Source organism: Zootoca vivipara, chromosome 17 (genome assembly GCF_963506605.1).
Source record: "Zootoca vivipara chromosome 17, rZooViv1.1, whole genome shotgun sequence".
In the NCBI taxonomy this organism is placed as follows: Eukaryota; Metazoa; Chordata; class Lepidosauria; order Squamata; family Lacertidae; genus Zootoca; species Zootoca vivipara.
This window is the reverse complement of record NC_083292.1, coordinates 5,331,920-5,358,984: the sequence shown is the minus strand read 5'-3', so window position 1 is coordinate 5,358,984 and position 27,065 is coordinate 5,331,920. Positions and strand designations below refer to the sequence as shown.

The 27,065-nt window shown below is 49.5% G+C and overlaps 1 protein-coding gene across 2 annotated transcripts; it reads right to left on the bottom strand.

The window, feature by feature from the left end:
• Positions 1 to 932: 932 nt before the first annotated feature.
• On the bottom strand, positions 933 to 27,065 carry LRRC43 (leucine rich repeat containing 43). 2 transcript variants are annotated; one of them, XM_060269475.1, is made up of 12 exons: positions 26,929 to 27,065; positions 25,843 to 26,121; positions 24,089 to 24,199; positions 23,153 to 23,292; positions 21,938 to 22,176; positions 20,854 to 21,032; positions 18,488 to 18,611; positions 16,458 to 16,597; positions 15,040 to 15,216; positions 12,117 to 12,302; positions 10,634 to 10,724; positions 933 to 1,655 (listed from the first exon to the last, which is right to left on the bottom strand). In XM_060269475.1, exons 1-12 carry the CDS (start codon positions 27,016 to 27,018, stop codon positions 1,513 to 1,515), a joined length of 1,899 nt encoding a protein of 632 aa, XP_060125458.1. In that variant the 5' UTR covers positions 27,019 to 27,065; the 3' UTR covers positions 933 to 1,512. The 2 variants fall into 2 exon arrangements, with proteins under 2 accessions (XP_060125458.1, XP_060125459.1); XM_060269476.1 differs by lacking the exons at positions 933 to 1,655; positions 10,634 to 10,724 and having other exon boundaries at positions 12,153 to 12,302; positions 15,030 to 15,216.

Below are 27,065 nucleotides of genomic sequence, written 5' to 3'. Positions count from 1 at the left end.
GAGGAGACCCATCGGGGGCCGTTTTGCCTCGCACACCCAATGACTCTGCCAGGGAGCAGCGCGGCTGAGAGGTGGCTCCTTGTCGAATGGCTGGACCTTGTGGCGGGTAGTCCTAGAGGCCCCATCTCCCCTGCCTTGACAGACATAGCTCGGTGCGCAACCCCCCACCCATTTCCGAGTTACCTCTAAGCGAGACCCACAGGTGGTTGGGGGCCGCCGGGCCCTCCGCCGTCGCCGCCTCTCCCTGTGCAGCAGGAAGGCATGCAAGTGGGTGGGCAGGTAGGCCAGCCGGCTCCCCTCAGCTCCCCCGCCCTGAGACCGGGCCCCGCCGGCGAAGGTCACTGGGGCTCACCTGCAGCAGCGCCGCCGGGTCTCTCTCCATGGTATCTGCCGGCCAGCTGGCCGGCCTCACAGCAGCGGCAGGAGGAGCGGCAAGCCGAGGGAAGAGCAGTTGCAGGACTGAGGGGGCATCCAGGGGACGAGCGGCCGCCCCGCCTGGCTCCTGGCATTCGTGAATGCTGGGAGTGAAGTCCAGACATCCGCACAGCCTCGGAAAGCCTCTGCGGCTTCAGCCCAGTCGCGGAGGCCTCTGCAGGCCCACCAATGTCAGGGTTGCGCGCCGGGCAACAGCGAGGCCTCCAGAGAGCTCACTTCCGGGTTTACTTACTTCCAGGTTACAGTAAAATGGTACGTAACCCGAAAATATGTAACCCGTAGAGTACATAACCCGAGGTACCACTGCACTAGATGCTGAAGACAAAATTGTTGAGCTATTGTTGAGTAAAGCTTTTGCAGGCTTTGGAGTGTCAATTATCAGGCACAAATAAAGAACAGAGCACACATGCATTTACACCCACATCTGTAGGCTTTCGGGTGTCCGTATTTGCGGGTTTCAAACTTCCCACACAGTGAGACAGGAGCATATATTGGCTGTTGATAGATGGTTAAAGATTTTATTCCCTTGATTCTTACAAAAGTTTAGAGGCTAAACTGAAAATCAAAGACAGACGACATACTGTTCGTACATTTTCTTTAAGCCAATGGTCCCATCAAATATTTTGTCTCTATTTGGGGGGGGAGGGGGTGGGCAGGGTTTAGCCACTAATGCTGATCTTGGATTTTGGAAGCAGAAAGGCTGGGGAACTCTTGTCTATTCAGAACCGTTTTGAGGGAGGGGGAACCTGTGCCGATTCTGCCTTTGGACAGTTCTGCATCTGGACCTCGGAACATTTGCAAATAAATCAATTCTGCCGTGTCGCTGCCCCCCACCCAAAGGCACCAGGTCTTCAGTGTTCCACAGGAAAGTGATGCTCCCTGCATCTTGGATGAGCCGAGTGGTCAAATTTCTGAGGTCAGGCCAAAGTTGCAGGTGTGTGATATAAAGGCATCCCTGCACTGGCATAACCTTTGCTGCCACTGCCTGCCTTTACAACCTCAGCTTCCCACGGCAGGTAGACATCCCTCACCCCTGAAGCTTTTTAAAAAGCACAATCTGTGCTCCCCGCAAAACAATTACTCTGCCATGTTGTAATTTAAAAGGATTTGTGAAGTTGACTTCCATTTCTCATGATGCATTTGGAATTCCACCGTCAGCGGTACTGGCTGGCTCTGAAGGGTATCTGCCCCGTCTGGAGAGTCCTTCTTTTTCCCCTTTCCTGGAAAAAGCAGGGAGAAATATGTACGGTTGCTTCTTTTAAGCCTCCTACCCACTGGGTGGGTGTACTTATAACTGACCCCTTGAAGGATATACACCTTTTCCCTCAACCCGTGTAGCCTTCCAGGGTTTGTTGGTTTGTTTTTAACTGACTATTATACCTCTAAGGGGCTGAGCTGATGGGGGGGGGCAGCAATGGGAAAGGATGTCAGTCAGTGGTAGAGCAAATGTTTTGCAGCCTGCAGGTCTGAGAGCAACCCTGTCCTCAGTCAGTGTCCTGAGCTACTTGGGAAGATGGGTGTGAGTCAACTTCCTATGTAGCCAGGAGGGACTACCCATTCAGTAATTTTTAAATTCATAACTCCAGGAGGTTTTAAGCTGAAGGAAAAAGCAAAGGTGCAGACAGGGCCGTCTCAAGCATGCCATGGTGCAGAGATCGCTTCGGCGGCCCCGCCCCGCTACGTTTCTAGCCGCGGCTGGTGGGCCGGCGCCCCGCGCCACCCAGACTGCCCGTAGAGCCGGCCCTGGGTGCAGGTTATCAGATTGTTTGGAATTGACATTGGGAGTCATTAAAGATCCCAGAGACAGACTGCTTGTAGCTTTATCCCCTGAGCTAAACCGCGCCCAATCGTTAAGGTTTTGATTAATTTAATTAATTAATTGAAGGTTATAACTTTCAATGCCACTTCATATGTTTACAGTAACATGGTCATTGCCCTGCTTCCTGTTGGAACCAGCCTTCTGCCACTGGGTGTTCTCTCCAGCTCTTTTGCAGCACAACTCCCATCTGCTCCAGCCGGCACAGAGGTGCTGGGGGCAAAACAGGTAGTGCAAAACAGGTAGGCGGCACCAGGCTGGGGAAGGCTGGTTGACCACAAAATCATATTGCTCAAGTGCCCCTGGTGGAGCAGAAGGTGGTGCGCCTGCAACAATTTCTTCACCTTCCAGGTTTATTTTTTGATGCCAAAACATTTCATTGCTGTTTGGGGTGCATGTAGGCAGAATCCCGCGTGCATGAATTGATACCACACTTCCCTGCCACATGACTTTATGAAAGCAACATTTTCAACTTCAACAGTCCTAATTCTTCCCCCCACCCTCACCCAAACATCTACAAACAAATTGTCTGCCTTTCACAAACCATTTAAGGAAATGCCTCTATATCAAAACATATTTCCCCTTCATTTCTCCCACCCAGGCACCCTGACACATGGATAAGTCAGAGTGTTTATCACAAAGTCATCTCTGCCCTGGCTTAACAACTCTCCACATGATGCTGAAAGGAATTACCTGCCTCCCAGGTAAACATCATAATCAGTTTCATGGAAAACCGGAAGCGGCAAGCACCAAATTATATATTATGTTTAGTTATATGGGCTAGTAACTAAATATTTGACACCAGTTGGAAGACAACGGCAGCCGTTTCCTGTAGTTGGAACAAGCTCAGCTCCTTACAAGTGTTTAAATGAAGGCCTAAAATGTGCACTTACAGCACAATCCAACACAGAACAAAGTCCCATTGAGTTCCTGGACCTCAAGCCCAAGGAAAGTGCAGACGCCTTTAGTGTGTGATGTAACAGAAAGCAGAGTCTGTCCTACCGTAAGGTGGCTGCAACTGATTCTGGGTGCAATTAAAATGGAAAATGGGTCTGACCATGTCTAACCAACAGGGGCACAATCTACTCATAGATTTTCTCGCACCCAGCTTCCTTGTAATGGCCTGAGATCTCCAGGAAAGGTCAAATCAGTTCCTCAACGTAACAGTGTGTAAGATAGTCATACCAGTCCACTCTGACAAGGAGGAAGGGCCACAGCTCAGTGGCAGAGCACCTGCCTTGCGAGCCAAAGGTCACAGGTTCAGTCCCCACTGGCCTCTCCAGGGAGGGCTGGAAAAGACTCCTTGTCTGAAATCCTGGAGAGCTGCTGCCAGTCAGTGTAGACAATACTGAGGTAGATGGGGAAATGGTTCTGACTTGGCAGCTTCCTTTGTTCCGAAGTAGTCTTAACAGAATGACATAGAATCATGACCTCTTGGTGATTTTTCCATTACCCTTTTAAAAAGAACTAGTAGTTCCTGGTCCTCATAAGAGAAGCAAAATGCTCGCAAAAATGCAGGTACAGGGAGAAATGCCAGAGAATTCCATTGGGAATGGAAATGGGAGCATAAATTTCCTTGCCTAACCCCATCTTGGCTGCCTCAGTCGGTGCGCTGTTACAAGTGCCATAGGATACTCATTCAATAAAAAAAAGAGTATTTTGGTGTGGCAACAGCTACACTTTGGAACTCCCTGCTTATTGGCGTCAGGACCTTTTGGTGTTGTTTAAAATATTTTTGCTTAGGCATGCCTATCCAAATATACATCTCTTTTAGCTTATTATTGCTTTTAATCATCTTTTGAATGTTTTTGTGAGGGACAGGGGATATCGCGAAGTCCCTCCCCTCCTGAGTTCCAGCCCATCCCCGAGCGCAGGGGAAAGCAGGGAGAGCTCCGTCTCAAGTGGGGAAGCAGGAAGTGGGGTCCGAGGCTCAGGCAGGGTAGCGGAGCCATCGTCCCAGGTGGGACAGGAAGAGGGAAGCAAGGGGGGCAGACCTATTCCCCCAACTCCGGAACTGCGCCGAAAACGTAGGGGGAAGAGGCTGGGTCTCCCCAAGTTATTATGTTGGAGAAAAACGCGCCAAACGCCACTCGGAGGTTCTGATTCTAGCGGATAAGATGTGTCTCTGTAAATAGCACTGCCTTCAGCACTGTAAATACGCAGCACCAATAAAAAGATAAAATGCAGAGTCGTTACTCTGAAGTAGCCCACTCCGGCCACTGTGACAGCAACCTCCGAGTCTTTTTTTTTTGGGCTACTTTGGAGTTGCCGGGATGAGCGCGCCAGAAGCGGAGAAATGGCGGCAGATCGCGGAGAAAGCCCAGCAGGACCTGCAGCAACTGGCCATGCAGGCACAGGGGGAATTAAAGGCGGCTAAGCAAGAAACGGAGCAGGTCAAGGAGGACTGCAAAAACCTTGCTGAACAGGTGAGACCGCTACAGGAAAAAGAGCAGCAGTTAAGGGTGGTAGCGGCAGACCTCCAGAACAAGTTGGATGCAGAGAAAAACAAGGGGAGAGGGGCCCCCCAACTCCAAGTGCTGCCAGGAAGGAGAGCAGGGACCCTAGTCAGCAAGTTCAATGGAGATCCAAGGGAGTATCATGGCTTTGAGACTGAGATCTTGTATGCCCTTGAGCTGCACAATGATGAGTTCCCTGATGATGCACACAGAGTAGCGTTTGTAGTGGAACACCTTACCGGGGCAGCAAGGGAATGGCTCAGACCGTTAATAGCGACAAAAAATCCTTGCATGAAGAATGTCAAACTATTTTTAGAAGGCTTAAGAGTAATGTATGCGTCTGATAGCCATATGGACCAGACCAAAGAGGAACTGCATAATTTACGCCAGGGAAAAATGACAGTTCGCGAATATTGGGCGAAATTCACCATGCTGGTGCACAGACTGGGGTGGGAACTGCACTCGCCTCCGATGCAAACGGCGTTCTATTTGGGGTTGCATGAGGATGTCAAGGATGAGCTCTCGAGAGGTCCAAAGCCCAATAGCATGGATGAGCTCAGCAAAGCGGCTCTGGCGGTGGGGGTGAGACAGGAATCCCGGTGGAACGACAAGCAAGCAACGCGCGCAAAGCAGGCTTGGTTCCCACGGTCTCTGGAGAAGCCACTCCCCCAACAGCCCTCCCAAGCCACGCCTGGGGCCAGCCAAGACCAGGAACATATGCAAATTGATAGCGCACGTGCGCGCGGGCTTTTCAAACCCCGGCGGCACCAAGACGCAAGGAGGGGAGGGGCGGAAACTGCTTCCTCTGCAACTCCCCCCAGCATCTCGTCAGAGACTGCCCACATCGCCGGGAGTGGCAAGGAAAGGCGGGAACGGTTGTGCCCTCCCCCACTGACACAGCACCACAGCAGGGAAACGAGACAGCCTGGCTGCAGGAGACAAGGGGCAGCAGCCAGGCACAAACGGCAGCCAACAGCCCCAACCCACCCACCCGCGCAGCGAGGAGAAGCACCAGCCCACCCACCCCCAGAGCAGGGGTGGTTCTAGAAGTGACTCTAACGCTCCCAAATGGGTACCCCCTGACGGTCTTAGCATTAATTGACTCGGGGGCGTCCGCAAATTTCTTTTCGAGAAACTTTGCAGAAGAGCACCAGATCCAACTTCTGCAGCTGGATTTTCCCCTGCACGTCGCCACCATTGATGGCAGGGAGTTACTTGGAGGGGCCATCACCCATCAGACCCCCCCCCATGAGAATGAGGGTGGGATGACACTCAGAGACACTAGCATTCAACGTCACCACCATCTCGGACCCCCCCATAGTCTTGGGCATGAGCTGGCTGGCGCGCCATGACCCCTCCATCAGTTGGCACCAGAGATGCATCACGTTTGGATCAGACTTTTGTCTGGAACATTGCATGCAGCACCAACCAGGGGAGGGGCCTCCAATAGCCACGGTGGCCACCATGCACGTCAAGGGGGGTGAGGCAATACCCAAGCCGTACTGGGACCTGCAGGAAGTCTTCAGCGAAGCGGAATCCGACCACCTGCCTCCCCACAGGTCCTTTGACTGTCAGATCAACCTGGTGCCAGGGGCCACGCTACCCCCTGCCAAACTGTACTCCATGTCAGACCAGGAACTGGAGGATCTGCGTGCGTTCATCGACAAGAACCTCAAGCAGGGGTTCATCAGAGAAAGCAAGGCAGCGGGGGGCAGCCCGGTCTTCTGGGTGGACAAGAAAGACACACAACAGCGCCGTCTGGTGGTGGATTTCAGACGGCTCAACAGCGTGACGGAACCGGTGGCTTTCCCTATGCCCAGAGTGGACGATCTGCTGACAGCGGCACGCAGGGGCAAGGTCTTCACCAAGCTCGACCTGCGGGGGGCCTACAACTTGATCAGGATCCGGGAAGGCGATGAGTGGAAGACCATGATGTTCACGCCACTGGGCTCTTTTGAATATCTGGTGATGCCCTTCGGTTTGCAAGGGGGCTCTGCTTGCTTCCAGGCCTTCATGCACCACGTCCTGGGGTCCCTCCTCTTCAAGAACTGCTTGGTCTTCCTGGATGACATCCTTATTTACTCCAATGACCCAGTGCAGCATGTGAAGGATGTCAGGGAGGTGTTGCAGCGCCTGAAGGAGAACCATCTGTATGTGAAGCTGGAGAAGTGCAAGTTTCACACCAAAGAGGTGGACTTCCTGGGCTACAAGCTGTCAGACAAGGGGCTAGCGATGGACAAGGACAAGGTGCAGGCCATCCTGGACTGGCACAGCCCCAGGACGCGCAAAGATGCCCAACGCCTACTAGGCTTCGCCAACTTCTACAGGAAGTTCATCAAGTACTTCTCGCGGGTTACGGCTCCCATCACTGACTGCCTGAGAGGCAAGCAGAAGTTCACGTGGACACCGGAGGCGCAAGCAGCGTTCGAAGGCCTCAAGAGGGTGTTCGCCTCAGACCAGAACCTGTTCCACGTGGTGCAGGATGCGCCCCTACGCGTGGAAACCGATGCTTCAGACAGAGCTGTGGGAGCGATCCTGTTGCAACTGGATGCCAACAGAGAGTGGAGACCCTGTGCCTTTTTCTCCAGGAAGCTGACCCAACCAGAGCGCAACTACACGGTGTTTGATAAGGAGCTTCTCGCGATCCATTCTGTGTTTAAACACTGGAGACACTTCCTGGTGGGCGCCAAGCACCCCATTCAGGTGTGCACGGACCACAAGAACCTGGAGTTCTGGAGAACAGCCAGGGTGCTCAACCAGCGACAGATACGGTGGGCAGAGTTCTTCTCGCACTTCAACTTCTCCATCCACTACATACCGGGGGAGCAGAATGTCAGGGCGGATGCCCTCTCCCGCAAGCCAGAGTACATGGAGGAGGAGTTGCCACCAGCACCCCGTCGACATGGTCCTGCGGAGCAGCAGTGGTGAGCGAGGCAGAACTCACAGCACTGACGGCAGCAGATGAGTTTGCCACCCGCATCTTCAGAGACCTACGAGGGGGGAGGGAGCAAGCAAAAGACTTTGCAGAACGCGGGGGGCTGCTTTTTTACAGGGGAGCCCTGTACCTGCCCACCAACCAGCTCAGAGGTAAGGTCCTCAAGCAGATGCACGACAACCCAACGGCGGGTCATTTTGGAAGGGACAAAACCACTCACCTAGTCATGAGACACTTCTGGTGGCCAGGGGTGCGGGAAGATGTTCGGGACTATGTAAGGGGCTGTGACACCTGCCAGCGAGCAAAGGTTGTCAGAGCAGCACCAGCAGGGTTGCTGGAGCCATTAGCCACACCGCACAGGCCGTGGGAAGTAGTGTCCATGGACTTCATCACAGACCTGCCGTCGTCCAGGGGCAAGACCGCAGTGTTGGTGGTGGTGGACCTCATGTCCAAAATGGGCCATTTCATACCGTGTGCCAGGGCGGTCTCTGCAGAAGAGACAGCCAAACTGTTTGTTGACCACGTATTCAGACTGCATGGATTACCTTTAAGAGTTATTTCGGATCGAGGCCGCCAATTTGTTTCCAGGTTCTGGAGGCGGCTCATGAACCTCCTGCAGGTGGAGGTCAGCTTGTCGACGGCCCGGCACCCGCAGACCAATGGACAGGCAGAGAGGGTCAACGCCATTCTGCAGCAGTACCTGAGATGCTACGTCAGCCAGAGGCAAACGGACTGGGTGGATCGCCTGCCACTGGCAGAATTTGCCTACAACAATGCGGTGCACGTCTCCACAGGGGTGTCGCCCTTTAAGGCCAACTACGGGCGCGACCTCAGATCTTTCCCGGAGAGGGAGGGGGAGGAGGAGGAGGGCCCACAGGCAGAGGATTGGGCAGAGGAACTGGAGACGGTGCACCAGCAGCTCAGGGAACACTTGGAGAGGGCCAAGGAAGCGTACAAGAAGGGGGCAGATCGCCACAGGCGACACGGGGAGGTCATCAGGGTGGGGGACAAGGTTTGGTTGTCCTCGGAGGGCCTTCCCACAAGAGGGCGGTGCAAGAAGTTGGCACCCAGAAGGTTGGGCCCCTTCACGGTCACGCAACAGGTCAACCCGGTTGCCTTCAGGCTGGCACTGCCAGAGGACATGAGGGTGCATCCAGTTTTTCATAGATCGCTGCTGTCGCCATACAGGGAAAGCAGCAGGCTCCGAGGCAGCGAACAGACCCCCGAGGGAGGGGGGGAGAGGGGAGGCAGGGAGCAACTCAATGAAGCCACGGCCATCCTTGATTCACGGAGAGGGGTGGGGGGCCTGGAGTACCTCATGGCATGGGAGGATGAGCCGCCTTCCCAAAATGAATGGGTCCCAGCCACTCAGATACAGGAGGAATTCTTGGTGGAAGAATTCCACGCACTCTTCCCACACAGACCCAAGCCCTGGCACATGGAAAGAGAGGGGGAGGGGGAGGGGAGGAGGTCGCAGAGAGCAGTTCACCGTGGGGATGGGAAGCGGAGTTTGAGAACCCGGAGGAAGAGGTATGGGTGTCTCCGAGGTCCACCCTGTCAGAGGAAGAGGCAGACTGGCAGCGTATTTTTACCCCCACCAGCTCGGACGCCACGAACTTCTTGGGCTTTCAGTCTTCTCAGGCGGAAGGAGGGAGCTCGAGGGATTGGGGAGAGGTGTTCACACCAACAGGCTCGGACAGCACAGAGTTTTTAGGCTTTCAGTCGTCACCGACGCCCTTGGAGCCCGAGGAGAAGGGGGGCCTGGGAGGGGGGTGGATGTGAGGGACAGGGGATATCGCGAAGTCCCTCCCCTCCTGAGTTCCAGCCCATCCCCGAGCGCAGGGGAAAGCAGGGAGAGCTCCATCTCAAGTGGGGAAGCAGGAAGTGGGGTCCGAGGCTCAGGCAGGGTAGCGGAGCCATCGTCCCAGGTGGGACAGGAAGAGGGAAGCAAGGGGGGCAGACCTATTCCCCCAACTCCGGAACTGCGCCGAAAACGTAGGGGGAAGAGGCTGGGTCTCCCCAAGTTATGTTGGAGAAAAACGCGCCAAACGCCACTCGGAGGTTCTGATTCTAGCGGATAAGATGTGTCTCTGTAAATAGCACTGCCTTCAGCACTGTAAATACGCAGCACCAATAAAAAGATAAAATGCAGAGCGGTGTAGAGTCGTTACTCTGAAGTAGCCCACTCCGGCCACTGTGACAGTTTTAAATACCGTTCTTTTATTGATGATTTTAATGTTTTGCTGTTATGTTTGATATGTGTTTAGAAATTTTGTAAGCTTTACAGAAATTTTGTTAAACAAAATTAACTTCCAATGTTTGCTTCTTCGTCCCATGTCTGGAACACAAATCAGTTATGCCAATAGTCACTATTCTTGTGGCTTCCAGTCCACAAGGAGCACATTGCTGATTACGTTGCTTCCTGCTTCCCATCCATACTGTGTTTCCTTTGCACTGGAATTAATAGGGTGGAATAGCGTAATGACAATGCAATAATGTAATTTACATAATTAATAATGTGAGCTATACAATTTCCCCACAGCAGATGGAGAGAGAAGTAGAATAGTTTTGGGCAGAAAACAAACGGTTGTGGACTGGAACCAGTGCTGTTTGGGGCAGAATTGAAAACTATGTTTTCTTACATCCCTAGGGTACGTACCCATTATACCTTTAAAGAATATTCAAAGCACATTCTTTCCCTGAAAGAATTATGGGCAATGAAGTTTACCCCAAGCAGAGCTACAATTCCCAGTGACCCTTAACAAACTACCGTTCCCAGAAGGAAGGAAATGTCTTTCAAATGTACTTTAAATATATAGTGGGTACACAGCCCTAGTTACAGGCAGTTAGGTATGCAAAACACCACTGTTTTGCATAATTGTCATCTTAGTGAAGATTTTAACTTTGCAGTTTGCCTGGGCTTCATGCAGATTTCTAGCACTCAAAGTCACCCAAAATAACCATAATATGAAGGGGCTCTCCTGGAATTACCTTTGACAGGTGGGGTGGCCTTCTTTGTCGCTGCGCTCTCGGCAGCCACAGCTTTGCCCTTTTTGTCCTTTTTTGCACCCTTTTTACTATCCTACGGAAAAGAAGTTTGTGCTTTTTAGGGAGGCTAGAAACACACATGTACTAAAAAAAAAAAAAAAGGCAGTGCAGAAATGTCATACCGATTAAATACTTTGGATCCACACCCTTTAAACCACACTTCTGTACTTTCAGTCTGATCAGCCAAGTTATTTTAAAATGTGGGTATTTTTTCCCATCCAAGGTTATGACAGACCAAGAGTTCTTCCAGGAACAGTCTGTACTGCCAGATGGAGGCTTGACCTACACGTTTTTGAGACTCCGTGGCACAACCTGAGGTCATTATCATTATTACGGTACATTTATTAATCATCTTCTAAACCATGGGTAGGCAAACTAAGGGCCGGATCCGGCCCAATTGCCTTCTAAATCCAACCCGCGGACGGTCCGGGAATCAACGTGTTTTTACATGAGTAGAATGTGTCCTTTTATTTAAAATGCATCTCTGGGTTATTTGGAACGCCTGCCTGGTGTTTTTACATTAGTAGAATGTGTGCTTTTATTTAAAATGCATCTCTGAGTTATTTGTGGGGCATAGGAATTCGTTCATTTCCTCCCCCCAAAAAAAAAGTCTCCCCCCCCACGGTCTGAGGGACAGTGGACTGGCCCCCTGCTGAAAAAGTTTGCTGACCCCTCTTCTAAACCACCATTCTCAAGGCAATGTGCACATAACATTGGCCACAAGAAGCCCAGCTGATGGGCAGCCCCATATTTGTGGGCCATGCGGCTGCTTGGTAGGCGGGGTGACATCTCATAGCCCTTGCTCCATGCAGTAGACCTCATGCCCCCAGGGTGCTACAAAGGGGCCACGCGAAAGGCCTCATGACTCCTGAGCTCTCAATCACTACAACCCTCTTGGACTGCTTTTATCCTGGCTTAGTTGTGGGGAGATTAGATGTTGTTGGCTGCTGAATGAGCATTTTTTCTGGTTTGTTTGCAGGGAGGCTAGAGGATGTTGCATCAGGAAAATGTTACCCCCCCATACTTTCAAGTTTCGCTTTTCACGTTGCTTTCCTTGTTGCAGATAGCCTTCCTGGGCGAGGTGGCTGAGTGGGAGCTCCCTCCAGGCACATCTGGAGCATGTGGACTATTTGGATCCCTTCCGACTGGAATCCAGGCCCCACCATGCGACTGAAACCACCTTGGCCATGTTGGTTGATGACAGGGAAAGCTTTTTCAGGATTTATGTTGGGGTGGGGGCCAACCTAACCTCCCATTCTGACTCTCTAAGCACAGGCCTAACAGCCGTTTCTGTCCTGTTTCAGGCAACGTTGGTGAAATAAATAGGAGTACCAAGGCCCATTTCTGCCCACGGGGGGGCTTTATCAGGAAAGCAACCTTTTCTGACCTGATGGCTGCACTTAACACAGATTCAGTTGCCAAATACCTTTTCTTTCGGAGATGGGGGCTTGACAGCTGACTCCGTTATCAGGATGCCAAAGTCGCACACAGTCTCCACGAGAGGCTCTCCCGCCAGAAGGCTTTCCAGATTGACATGGCCTGAGCCCAGGATCTTCACGATGGGAGGGTCACTTCGTAGCTCGGGAGAAGGGGATTTCTTTTTCTTCCCACCCTATGGGGATGTGGCAGCACATCAGATCAATTCATTCTGGGTTATTAATGTTTTTATTCAAAGATTTTCAGAATATACAGCTAACAGCCGCAGTAACCAAACACTAACAACAAACACAACCGCAATGCAGCTGCTGCAATAATGTATATTGTAAACTCAAGTAGGTCAATTTAAAGAGTCTACAAAAATTGCCATGGGTCAGAGGAGGAGTTACAGTTAGCTAACTTTTTATTTACAGTGTTACCTCTACTTACGAATGGAGCTCCGTCTGCCATCTTGGATGTGGTTTACATAGGATTTTTTCTACATACGAATTTTTAGATAGGGTTTCTTTGATTTTCGATTTTTTTCTCCCAATGCATTCCTATGGGATTCGACTTACACATTTTTTCGACTTACGAATGTGCGTTCAGAATGCATTAAATTCGTAAGTAGAGGTACCACTGAATTTAAATATTTATGAATTAATTCCTTGTTTATTTGCGATTCACTGATACTGAATCCTAATTCCAGACCCTCCAGATGTCCCTATTTTCCAGGGACAGTCCCGGATTTACAAAAGCCGTCCTGGTTTCTGATTTGATCCCAGATCAAATATTGTCTTTCCCTTAGGACATCCTTATTTTCATCAAAGAAATGTTGGAGGGTATGGAATTATGCAACCCCAGAACCAAGGAGATAAGTATACAACCTTTAGAAGACATCTTATGTATAGGGAAGTTTCTTTAATGTTTAATGTTTTATTATGTTATTATTTATGTTGGAAGTGGAGTGGCTGGAGCAACCCAGTCAGATGAGTGGGATATTATTATTATTATTATTATTATTATTATTATTGAATAGGATGTCCCTATTTTTGTTGGAGAAATGTTAGAGGGTATGCAATTCCAAGACCACCATCTTGGAAATTTTATTATGTTTTTAAACACTGTTATCCTGGCAGTTCTATTGCAAATGCAACATAATCTGCTAAATACATTTTTTTAAAAAACAAAAAAATATGGTAACTTATTATTGCTTTTGTTGTCGTCAATTGAGAACAGCAGAAAATCCAAAACCAGCCCTGGCTCCACTGTTGGGCAAGTGAGGCAGGGACCAAAGGCAGCTAATTATGGCTGTCACAAAAGGCAGAAGTTTTTTTATTACTGTTATTTTTGTTTTACCTGCCAAAGAAGGAAAGAGACACTTCTGGGGTTTTCTGCCTTGGATACCAAAATAACTTGGCAAGTTTAGGGTTCTCTCTGGAGTGGGGGGAAAGACACCATCTGCTGCCTCACCTAAAGGATCCAAATGCTTTAGGCTCGCCCTACAAACAAATGCAAAACAGATTTCGCCAATCTAAAGCCTTCCAGATATTTTGGACTACAGCAGCAAAAGCAGAGTCATGGGCGTACCCAGGATCAAAGCTGGGGGGGGGGGGCACACCAGCCACACACCCCAGCCACCCGATTGGCTACCTGGCAATGACATGGCCAGGATCCCCCCAGGAGGCATGGTCAACGTGCACCCCCCCAAGAGAAAAGGGCCGTTTGCAAGGCAGCACACGGAGCCAGAGCTGCCTCCGTTGAAAAAAACCTGGACCTGGACCTGGGCTAACTTCAGCCCACACTCTTTCAAGTCACAGCGAGCACAGCACAGAAAGTGCTGCCCCACAATGCTCCACGGCACAAATGAGGTGTTAAGGCTGTTTGTTGTTAAGGAGCAACAAACCTTGTTTGGACATAACGGGAAGGGAAGGCTTCCCGGGTTGCTTAACCCAGTGGTTCTCAAACTTTTTTTTATCTGGGCCATACTGTTAGATTAAAAGTTTGCTCACACTACACCTTTTTTTTAAAATTGATAAGAAATGCAACGGAAAATTAAAAAGAAACAACTCCTAGCAGTGCTTGATGTATAACACAGAACACAGCTACTTTGCAATATGATCATGGAATATGCAGAAAGTATTAAACAATGCAGCTACATACTCAACAAATTAAACAAAAATATTTTGATACTGCACTGCACCATGAAATGTTAAAATGTTTCCTAGGCAGCTAGACTGGTGACTGGGGGCGGCCGCTGAGACCGTATAACACCGGTCCTAAAAGACCTACATTGGCTCCCAGTACGTTTCCGAGCACAATTCAAAGTGTTGGTGTTGACCTTTAAAGCCCTAAATGGCCTCGGTCCAGTATACCTGAAGGAGCATCTCCACCCCCATCGTTCTGTCCAAACACTGAGGTCCAGTACCGAGGGCTTTCTGGCAGTTCCCTCACTGCGAGAAGCAAAGCTACAGGGAAGCAGGCAGAGGGCCTTCTCGGTAGTGGAACCCACCCTGTGGAATTCCTTCCTATCAGATGTCAAAGAGATAAATAACTACCTGAAGGCAGCCCTGTTCCGGGAAGTTTTTAATGTGTGACATTTTAATATATTTTAAATTTTTGTTGGAAGCCGCACAGAGTGGCTGGGAAGGCCCAGCCAGATGGGTGGGGTACAAATATATTATTATTATTATTATTATTATTATTATTATTATTATTATTATTATCCTTGAGTCTTTCCACCACCCTTGCCATCCTCTCTGGCCACACCTTTTGAGAATAACCCCCCCCTAATTTTGCGTTTACATACATAAAATGCTTTATGCATGTTTTGCAAACTGACATTTCTGTTTCAGGCATTAACTGCTCCGCTGTCTGGCTTCATACACTTTTGACTGGAGCAACAGTCGGGCGCAACTCTCACCTCTCATTACCTTTCCAGCATCCTTTGCTTTTCCCTTCTCATCTTTGCCTTTGTCCTTTTTCCCTTTCTCTGCCTTCTTCTCCTTCTCCTTCTCCTTCTCCTTCCCTTTCCCCTTCCCCTTCCCCTTATCTTTTCCTTTTTTGGTTGGGCTTTCATTTGGGGTGAGAACAACGGGCCACGAGACAACCTGGTGAAGCAAGAGAGTTTATTAGGGCTACGAAAGGCCAGATTATGAGTGAACTTTCAAAATGCAAAAGCAAAGGGGCGTTTTCATGTCATTGTAACATTTAATGTACAGGGACCCAGGTGGCGCTGTGGTTAAACCACTGAGCCTAGGCCCATAGCTGCCAAGTTATCCCTTTTTTTAAGGGAAATTCCATTATGCTGAATAGGCTTCCTCGCGAGAAAAGGGAAAACTTGGCAGCTATGCCTAGGGCTTGCTGATCAGAAGGTTGGCGGTTCGAATCCCTGTGACGGGGTGAGCTCCCGATGCTTGGTCCCAGCTCCTGCCAACCTAGCAGTTCGAAAGCACATCAAAAATGCAAGTAGATAAATAGGAACCGCTACAGCGGGAAGGTAAACAGTGTTTCCGTGTGCTGCTCTGGTTCGCCAGAAGCGGCTTTGTCATGCTGGCCACATGACCTGGAAGCTATACGCCAGCTCCCTCGGCCAATAATGCGAGATGAGCGCGCAACCCCAGAGTCGGTCACGACTGGACCTAATGGTCAGGGGTCCCTTTACCTTTACCTTTAACATTTAATGTAACATTGTAACATTCATGTCATCTGCTAACATTTAAAAAGCCAACATCCAGAATAGATATGTTAACATGGATTTTTAGTACAGTATATTCTTATCTTGGCTGTGAATCCTAGAAGACTTGCTACCTACCCTGAAAGCTTTTTTCCACCTGGCCTGTGAGGGCAGGGTCCAGACTGACTCCAGCTACAAAAGCTGAGGCTGCTGCAGAGGCCAGAATCACTTCCCATGGGGCATCGTGAAGCGATTAACAACATAATTACATACAGTGGTGCCTCGCTAGACGAATTTAATTCGTTCCACGGGGCTTTTCTTATAACGAAAAATTCGTCTAGCGAATCCCATAGGAATGCATTGAAAAAATTTTGATTTTTTTTTTTGCCCATAGGAACGCATTAATTGAATTTCAATGCATTCCTATGGGAAACCGCAATTCGCTAGATGAATTTTTCATAAAATGAATTTGTCTAGCGAGGCAACCTCCGCTCGAAAAATCCTTTCGTTAAGCGGAAATTTCGTTAAGCAGGGCATTTGTTAAGCGAGGCACCACTGTATGTAAAAACAATTGCATATACAAAAACCATTTAAAAATGTAAATATAAAAGACCGTTTGAATATGTTACATATTTGCATCTATAGCTGTACAGAATCTGCCTTGGAATACGTAACCTTTTCCTCCACAACTGTCACCCTGGTTCCGGCAAGAAGATAGGCCTTCAGAGCAACCATATCTGTGGTGACATGCTCCTTCGTGTGGTCACAGTCTATGACCTCAGCCCAGGGCTTTCGAGGGGTGGAATAAACATTTCCTAAGGGGGAGAAATGAAAGGCTTTTGAGGGAAGCACATCTTCAGAACAGGACACCTCAAAGGTCGGGCCACATTCCCTCATGTGCCACCTTTGAGGGGCCAGGGGGAGGGGCGAGCAGATGCCAGGGGCAAAATGGAGGCAGAGCAATGGATTCTACCCTTCCTGTTGTATGGAAGCATACAGTCTAGCAATGCAAATTTCTGGTTTTTGCAGAAACCCGCCTGATGTAGCCCTCTAGCCCTTCATCCAGGCAAGCAAAAGGCATTATCACATTTCCAAGGACACTAGCCAGGCAAAAGCATCTGAGAAGAATACAGAGAATCTCTCTGGTTTGCAATGCCCTGGGCTTCGGGCCCCAGAGGCCCACCCCCTACCCTGCCCCATTGCTTATAACATGACTGGGGTTTTGCACCAAACCAGACGGGTAGATTTAAAAGCAACCCCTTCTTGCCTCAACATCTGATGTGCAATTCAGCATGTTAAACACAGACACCAAAACTCTTGTGCTAGTTCAGGATAAGAATGTCCTTTGTTAATAATCAACCAGCCTGCTCTGCTAACAGGTCCCTCAATGGCTGGAGAGATAAAGCAGTAGCAACACCATTTAAGAAGTGGATAGCCGCTTTCGTACTAGGCCAATAATCATTTCCAAGTTTGGTTGGAAATAATCACCTTCAGGTAACAGAAAATCAAGGTCAACAATGATTCTCTTTAACTGGGCCAAAGATGTGGTTCAGTTAAAGGTAACAGCCTGCATACTTTGCAATCACACCAAGTTTTCATTAAGCAGAATTAATTTCTCTGTGCTGTTTCCCTGCAAAGAAGGGGTCCAAGCAAAGAGAGAAAGGCTTTATTGATTTAAACCAACTTCCAACAACTTGGTGCACTCCAGATGTTCTGGACTACAATGTCCATAACTGATTTAAATGCAGTTATTGTAGGTGTAACAATTTGACAGAATTGATTTGACACATATGACAGAAAAGGAGAGGTGGGGGGGGTGAAGTGGGATCGCACTTGTGCTTTGTCTTGTCCAGGCATCCCCAAACTTCGGCCCTCCAGATGTTTTGGACTACAATTCCCATCTTCCCCAACCACTGGTCCTGTTAGCTAGGGATCATGGGAGTTGTAGGCCAAAACATCTGGAGGGCCGCAGTTTGGGGATGCCTGGTCTTGTCCCTTAGCACAAGCGTGCAGGAATCTACAGCCCTCCGGGTGCGGTTGGACTCCAGCTCCCATCAGCTCCAGTCAGTATGGCAAACTGTCAGGGATAATGGAACATGTAGTCCATCAACATCTACAGGGCCACAGGTTTTCCCCCTCCTTTCCACAGCAGGTGAAGAAAACCTGGACTTAATTTGAAGAGACTAGCATAGGTGTAGTTGCATTTATGGTGCATTTAAACCTGGTGACATTTTAAAGGCTGTCCGTTACTCATCCACAGACTTTGGGAAAGAGCTTGGAAACACCTTTCTGCCATTGAAGAGTCATACCCCACTTTGCAATCATGACTTCTGAAACTAGGAAGCCAAGCAACTTCCTAGTAGAAGCCTAGCAAAGGATTTTAACAGGCATCATTTAGAAACTATAGCTAAACCTCAGCAGCTAGATAGTTCAAATCTACTACAGTCTAGCAAAGTGCCCTCATAGGACATTAGAGCTGAGCTATTTAATAATTGCCCTAATTAATATCTGCATGAGTTTTAAAGCTTGCAGAAGCCCTCAGCTGTGCCCAAAGGCTCATCTAAGCTCAGCTAGAAGGCTAAGCACATGGGGAACTCCCTGCAGCTAGGTTTCTTGGAGTTATCTGTGTGGGGCTGGAAACACATGCAGAAGGCAAGTTCACTTGTGGTCCAATTTACTCCGTCAGGCCCTGTGGAGCTACTCACCAGGATCAGTAGGAGATTTGATTGGAGAGTCCATAGGTGTGGGCTCATTGCTTCCCCCTCCTTCCACTCCTCCTTGTGCATTTTCAACATTCAATGTAGTTGATACCGGTGCTGTTGATACATCCTGCCATTATAATATATAAGAAGAATCATGTGAAAATTTCATAGCTGGGAAACATGCAGACACCCAGAACAGCTGCATTCCATGGATCAAAATAGGGGGGACGGGAGGAAGGCAGAGGTGGCACTAAAGCTGCCGTCCCCAAACTGGTCCCTTCCAGATTTTTTTTACTACAAATCCCATCACCCTCAACTGGCACACTTGATGGGAGTTGTAGTCCGAAAGCTCTGGACAGCAGAAGGTTGGGGCAGGCTGCCCTAATGTATACTATTGAATAAAGCAAGTTATTTACAACCCACCAACTAGTTACAGAATAAATAATACATAATATTAAAAGGCAGAGATATTTTTAAGCAAAAAAAAAATTGTCTAAGCAAAATTGCTACATTTAGGAGCTTTGAAACTTATCTTTAGTTTAAAAAATGGAGTTCTCCCAAAAAATTATCAACAGGAACTGATCAGCCTGGAAAAGACTGCATAATGGTGTATATCAGTGTTTCTCTGACCCCCTGAAAAACTGCATTTACAAGTGACTGCTTCTGTGCTATAAGGGAAGCATCTACTATTGACAGAAAGCTTGTTGTGGGTAACTATTGCAGGGGGAAGGGAGGGGAATATTCTGAAAAGGGGCTTGTCTGGCTGGTTGCAATCCTGAACAGAAAAAAATCAACATTGGAATGTTTATTGCAGCTGACACTTGTATTCTGCTAACTTTGCCATTCAGCTTTAAAGGGTAAAGGTAAAGGACCCCTGACAGTTAAGTCCATTCGCAGACAACTCTGGGGTTGCAGTGCTCATCTCGCTTTACTGGCTCAAAGGAGCTGGCGTTTGTCCGCAGACAGTTTCCCCGGGTCATGTGGCCAGCATGACTAAGCCACTTCTCAGGGCCGGCCCTACGTGCAGGCTGGGTGGCGCAGGGCACCATGGTGCCGGCCCGCTAGGAGGGCGCCACGAGCTGCGCCTACCCGCCAGCCGACCGGTCTACAGCGCAGCTGCACCTGCCCACCGCACTGGGAAACGGGGTGGTAGGGCGCCGGAGGGATCCGGCGGGCGCCGGAGGGATCCGGCACACCACGGCGCCGGGAGCGCTTAAGACGGCGCTGCCACTTCTGGCACAACGGAACAGCTTCCGGGTCATGTGGCCAGCATGACAAAGCTGCTTCTGGCGAACCAGAGCAGCGCACGGAAACGTGGTTTACCTTTCCGCTAGAGCTGTACCTATTTATCTACTTGCACTTTTTTGGCGTGCTTTCAAACTGCTAGGTTGGCAGGAGCTGGGACCGAGCAACAGGAGCTTACCCCGTCGCGGGGATTCGAACCACCGACCTTCTGATCAGCAAGCCCAAGAGGCTCAGTGGTTTAGACCACAGCACCACCCACGTCCCTGCCATTCAGCTTTAAAGGGGGCAAAAAGCATAATTATTATTTTCTGCAGTGTCTCCTCCTGGTATGATGAAATTGCCCCCTCCTTTGCATTACTGAAATGCATCCATCCCAAATTCCACCTCATTTCGCAGTTGATGGTTCTACATAACAGCTGCAAGCAAGGTTCAGTCCTCACTGGACTGTTGTGCCCTTATGCAAATACTCCCATGTGTAGGACTTAAGCTGCCTCTATAGGGTAAGTAAGGCTTGTTCACACTACCAAAGGTATACTAGTAATTGTCATGGCTTCCCCCCATCATGCTATGCATTTTTGTGTTTTTACATTGTAAAGCACCCTATGATCATTGGCTGAAGGGTGATTTTTTTTAATTAATTAATAATTGTTATAATAATAATGGGACCCAGGTGGCGCTGTGGGTTAAACCACAGAGTCTAGGGCTTGCTGATCAGAAGGTCGGCGGTTCGAATCCCCGCGACGGGGTGAGCTCCCGTTGCTTGGTCCCAGCTTCTGCTAGATAAATAGGGACCGCTCTGGCGGGAAGGTAAACGGTGTTTCCGTGCGCTGCTCTGGTTCGCCAGAAGCAGCTTTGTCATGCTGGCCACATGACCCGGAAGCTGTCTGCGGACAAACGCCGGCTCCCTCAGCCTATAGAGCGAGATGAGCGCCTCAACCCCAGAGTCGGACACGACTGGAGCTGATGGTCAGGGGGCCCTTTACCTTTACCTTTATAATAATAATAATAGTTCCCTATCTCCCTTTGCAGAACTACAGTTCCCAGGGCTCCCTGGAGAAAGTGCAGAACTGCTGGAACCAGTTTAATCAGTGGCATACATACAACCCCATTTCAAGAACGTCTACCTTGCCTGTTTCTTTCTCCTCAATTTTTTCATCTTTGGGAAATTCATACGTCACGTAGTAGCTGTAGGTGATTATTGGAGCCTCAGGTCCAGTCTCCGGTTCCTCTGGGCCAACAGGATTAGGGACACCTCTGACTTTGCCAACGACCACGACCATTTTAGTGTAGCACCTTAAGAGCTCTGCGAAAGCAGGAGACGAAACATCAAGCGGCAACATCCGTTTGAATACATACAGATCACAGGATAGACAGACACACCCAGGCAGGATGTAACATCTGCCCGCAAACAACTTAGCAAAGCAGGACCGGTCAAGCCGTGGGGGCAAAGGAAGGTGCGCTGTTTCAGCTGTGCAAAGTTCTCATGGGGTTGGGGGTAGAGAGAGCACCGAATTGTGGGTGGGTACAAGCGGGAGCTGCAACAAAATGCTGCAGTGTAGAATGCTCCTGTTCAGGGTTCAGCTACACCTACTCTCAGGACACTCCATTCCATTCCCTCTGGCTTTCCAACAATCAGAATTCTGTGTCTTCACAGAATGCTCAGCATTCGCACGGGTGTTTGAGGGTTAAAATGGAGGCAATCCAGCATGTCACATCAAAACACGGGATTGCAACCTTGCACGATATCAGAGAGCCCCAAAACGCGCATTTTGTGACTCCATGATACCACGCAAGGTGGCAGTCCTGAATGTTTTGCACCAAAATGTGTTCTGAGACTCTGTGACCTCATGGCGGAGGAGGGAGGGGATTCTAAGATAAAAATGATGGAGGGTATTGCTCTGGCACAGCATTTTAACTTCCTCTAGCTTTGCTTCCGCACAAATCCTATTCTATTTCAGAAGAGGCCTAAAAGTCTACACCACTAGGGGTCACCCAAGGACCACAATATTACAGGGGCTGGGGAGAAACCGAATATTGAGGCTCCAGTTGTCCAGCTGCACTGCAAAGCTATGTTTGGCATTCTGAGTATGAGTCAATTCTTTTGCTTGCCCTGACTATTACACCTTGGATGTTTTGGCTGCTGGAACTAAGATATCCCTGCCTGGCCACTTGTCAGGGATGTGGAAATTCCATCAACGGACTGCTCACCTGGAGTGCTAGACAGGTCTAAGAAGTCGTGTCTCTCGTCAGGTGTGATGATCACATCATCAAGCGTGCAGAGTTTTGGCAGGCTGTCGATGACGAACCCCCTGTAGCCAGGCAGCAGGGCGAGTGGGTTTCCCTGTAGCACCAGAACCCGCAGCTTCTTCATCGTCAAAAGCTTCAAGAGGAGGCTCAGCAAGTTGGTGAAATTGTTGTAGCTCAAGTCGAGGGAGACGAGTTTCGGCCTAAAGCAAAATGAGCCAAGGAAGGGAAGGGAATGGGTCTTTAGTGAGAGCTAATGGGAACAGGGGCAGGTAACATGGGTGTTACTGGCTGGGCCTGGTGGGAGTTGGAGTCCTACAGGATATGGGGAGGACCACATTGGGCACCTCGAGATTAAAGGCATCTGAACTGGACTCAGTGATATGCATGCACATATGAACATAGTGTCCCACATTCTCTGTGTGTCCCACCTGGCAACGGGTGAACCCATCAATTTTAGTCTCTCTCCATTTCTCATTTTTCCAACCTTAAATTCAGTTCTCCCCATTTCGATATCAAAATCTGTAATTATTTCGTAATACAGTATGATTGCAACTTACACATATTTTAACTGGCATGATCTCAACCATATGCGATTGAAGGGCACAGGTTAAATCCAAGCATGGCAGGGAGCTTTTGTGTGCTTGTGCAAGATCTTGCAGGGCAACCCACATTCCTGCAAGATCTCTCACAATCACCCCATGGCTTCCAGAGCTGGAAGGTCTGGTTGGGGTTACGCAGCATGGAAAATGCTTTTAAGCTCTCCGCCATCATCGTTGAGCATGGCCTACTCAGTGCAACAGGATCAGGGAGTGCTAGCCATGGAGCGGTACCAAGAGTTTGGATATACAAAATTTCCATGTATACTGAACCCCTACTCAAGATGAAATAGAACTGTGCATACATTTACATGCAATTTTATCTAATATACACATTTATGCAAGGCAATTCCCCCTAATACAATGCACGTACAATTGTACCTTGGAAGTCGAACGGAATCCATTCTGGAAGTCCGATTGACTTCCAAAACGTTCGGAAACCAAAGCATAGCTTCTGACTGGCTGCAGGAAGTTCCTGCAGCCAAACGAAAGCTGCAGAAGCCCCATCAGACGTTTGCCTTCCAAAAAACTAAATTTCTCCTCCATTCCTCTTCCTGCCTGATTAAAAGTTTCCCGTTACCAGTAAGTGTCTGTGAGATACTGTTCTTCAGACGAACCAAGCTGGCAATTGTGGCCGAGGCCGAGATGCTGGAGTTCAGGAGGCGGGTGGGCACACAAGTCCTTCAGACCATCCACTTCGTTGCCACAAAGTTCTAGGACCTGCCAAGTGGAGGGAGAGGGAGGAAATAACCTTTCGGGTGACAAAGAGGGCGAAAGTGCTGGATACACATCCAAATCGTTCAATGGGACTCCTCAGATAGAAGGAGAAAGAATAGGAATTTTACCTCCAGGGAAAGCACAAACCCAAACAACACGAACTTTCTGCTCGTTTCTTTCACACAGAGAAGCTTCCAGAACCATCTTAAATTAATATCAATACTTTCTGTACCAAGAAATGCAATCTGACTCTTTCTGACCCAGAAAGAGCCCTGCGGCTGGATCAGACCAAATGCCTGTGTATTCCAGCAGCCTGTTTCTCACAGTGGCCAATCCTATGTTCCAGTGGGAAGCTCAGCAGCCGGCATAGCTGCCAAGTCTCCCGTTTTCCCCGGGAAACCCCCGTTTTTCCGGCTGTCCCCAGCGGAAAAAACGGATTTTTGTTTTTTCCCGGTTTATTCTGGTGCGGCGGCCATTTTGGAACTGGGCGGAGCATGCTCAGAAGCGACTTTTGATGCTGCTCTGCCCAGTTCCAAAATGGCTGCAGCGCGACTTCTGGTGTGGCAGCCATTTTGGAACTGGGCACAGCAGCATCAAAAGTCACTTCTGAGCATGCTCCGCCCAGTTCCAAAATGGCCGTCATGCTACTTCCGGTATGCTACTTTCGGTCCAGTCCCTTATTTTTCAGAGAGGAACTTGGCAGGTATGGCAGCCGGTCCTCCCACCAACTACCTGACTTTCTCAGCTCCATGTATCTTCCAATCCACCAACTTCTCCCATGTCTCCCACCTGCAGATACCTTTAGGGTTGGAGGGAGGTTACTGGAGTTGATCTTGCTGATGTGATTTGCGCTCAGGATTAGCTCTTCCAGGTTGGGGAACTTTAACAAATCAGCATCAATTTCAGTCACCTAGAAAGAGGGTAAAACACAAACAACGCTCATGCTCAGGGAGTCAAAGGTCTCTCAAAGGTCATCCAGCCCATTCCTCTTATCCTGACTAAACTGCGAGTGGTTACAAGCAGGAATGCAGCCAGGTGACCTAAGAAAATGAATTAACCCTACCCAGCAAACAAAAATCACACTCAATTTCTTGTTTTAAAATTGTCAGAACTGTGTGCAACTTGCACTCAAAAATGCAGTGCCATGGTAATCCAAATACAGAAGGCAGTTACGTCCCACCTGAGCACTCTGCAGTCAGAAAGGAGCAGTTGATGCACATAGATCACAGAATCCTAGAGTTGGAAGGGACCCTGAGGACCATCTAGTCCAGTGATGGGCAACCTTTTGAGCTTGGTGTGTCAAAATTTGCCAAAAAACTGAGCATAACTCAGGTGGTGTGTCACTTCGAGAAAAAAACCATAATTTCGCGATATTTATAGTTTAAATAACAAAAATGTATAATTGTAATATATAACTGTATTTAATAAACCAAAAACTAATTATTTAACCGAACCAAACCAAAAACCCCTTTATATCACAAAGTGCCCAGAGTTGTTGAGCTTTTTGGGGGGGCTGCTGACCAAAGTTTTGGAGGTTTTTTTGGGGGGTGCAAAAGTTGCTTTGCTTTTGGGGGGGGATGCCCCAAAGCTGCTGTGCTTTTTGGGGGGGGGAAGAGAACAGAAATAAATGAAGAATAATACCTTCGCTGGAATTAACACGCAGCACCGACATAGTCTGCCGAAGCGCCAAAAAACCCCAGCACAGAACAGGTTAAAAAACGAACGCTGCTACACCTAATCATCGTCTGCCAAAGCGCCAGAAAAAACAACACAGAAAGGGTTAAAAAACCAATCTCTGGCTACCAGCAACAACAACAAAAAAAAAGGATCCGGGCTGCACCGTGAGGAGGAGCAGGAGAACAAATGGGGGGGGGGGACAACAACAACAGTGCGAATGGGCCGCGTGCCAGCAGTGAGGGCTCTGCATGTCACATCTGACACGCGTGTCATAGGTTTGCCATCACTGATCTAGTCCAACCCCCTACAATGAAGGCACACATAGCTGTCCCATTCGGGGATCAAACTTGCAACCTTGGTGTTATCAACACCATGCTCTAACCAACTGAGCTATCCACAGAAGGGGAGCACTCAAGCTCTGAGTCAAAGTGGCACAACCAAGGCATTGGCATCAGAACAGAATATATGCACTAGGCTGTTCCCTGGGCCACAGGCTGTCCCTCAACATGGCTTGGGTGCTTTCCACACAGAACTATGCAAGCCCTGAAAATCAGCTGATCCCTGAGGCTTCTTTAGGGCCACATTGACCTATGCAAGTGCCAACAATTAGATGACTGTCAACACCTGCACAGCTCTGCAAAACAAAAACAAAAACCCACTCCCTCGACCATCAGCTGACTGTTGGCACTTGCAAAGCAACAGACACAAGGCTTTGTAGGTGCTGCCCCCACAGGTAAGTGGGCTTAGCTTGGCCACAATGGCCTTACAGGTCAAACGGGGAGGGCTGGTGGGCCCCACTTGACCTTGGAGGGGAGCCGAGGGGTTCCCTAATCCTTGCGCTATGGCCTTAACCCCCCAAGGGTCTTGGCCACCCACATTTTTGTTCACAATCCTGAGCGATTTGAAGTAGGAGAAGATTAGGCTGTCCTGGATGTCCCTTGGAGACTGCACAGCCAGCTCCCTCAGCTGCTGGTCCTCAGGGCTGCAGTCAGCAGGCAGGGCCCACGGAGAGCCGAGGCTTCTCAGGTAGTCGGTGAGCGATTCCACACTTTCCTCATCTGGCGGCAGGAACCCATTGCGAGAGGAAGCTCTGGCCTCTGGCAAGGCCCATATGGAGGAAACTTTAGCCTTCCTCGGTGGGAAACGGGACTTATTCTGCGGAGGACAGAAAGGAGGAGTGTATAAGCTTCTGCTGGGGCCACTACAGAGAAGGAGACACGAAACCCACAGGCTGAGAGTCTACAGAAGCCGCTCTCTATCTATTGCTCCGATGGACAACCTGATAAGTGAGGAGGGTCTTGGCCAGGGGTCCCCAAACTAAGGCCCAGGGGCCGGATGCGGCCCAATCGCCATCTCAATCCAGCCCGCGGACAGTCCGGAAATCACCATGTTTTTACATGAGTAGAATGTGTCCTTTTATTTAAAATGCACCTCTGGGTTATTTGTGGAGCATAGGAATTCATTCATTTTTTTTTTCAAAATATAGTCCGGCCCCCCCACAAGGTCTGAAGGACAGTGGACCGGCCCCCTGCTGAAAAAGTTCGCTGACCCCTGGTCTTGGCAGACCACTTAAAACATCTTCCCACCTGCTGTAGCGATTGTACTGAGCATGATTTTTAATTTTGTGAGTGTGTGTATCTGTGTGTGTATTGCTTATGTTATTTCTTATATTGTATTTCATTGTGCTGAAATTTGCATTCTCTTCCATTCACACTGCAACACACTCGGTCCACTGTAAGACACTGCTGAGGGGGAGGGGGAGGCCTGGGATCTGCCCCTGCCCGCCACTGGCACCCCACACCTCGGCCAGCCCGCGTGGAAGTGCCATGGGGCAGCTAGTTATTTGCTGGGCGGAAGGGACAGAGAGCACGAGGGTCCGCTCCCCTTGCTCCCTCTCCCCCGCCCTCCCCCCAGCCCCCATCTCCCGTCGCCCTCCTCCCTGCTCCCCTCTCCCCAGCTCACCCAGCTCCCGATCCCGCAGGGAAACTGGTCCAGGCACAGCCGGCGGAGGTGCTCCCAGAAGGCGGCGGAGGCGGCGCCGGGACCCGCCATGGCCGAGCATCCCTCGCCGGCGTCCCCCGTTGCCAGGCGACGGGCTG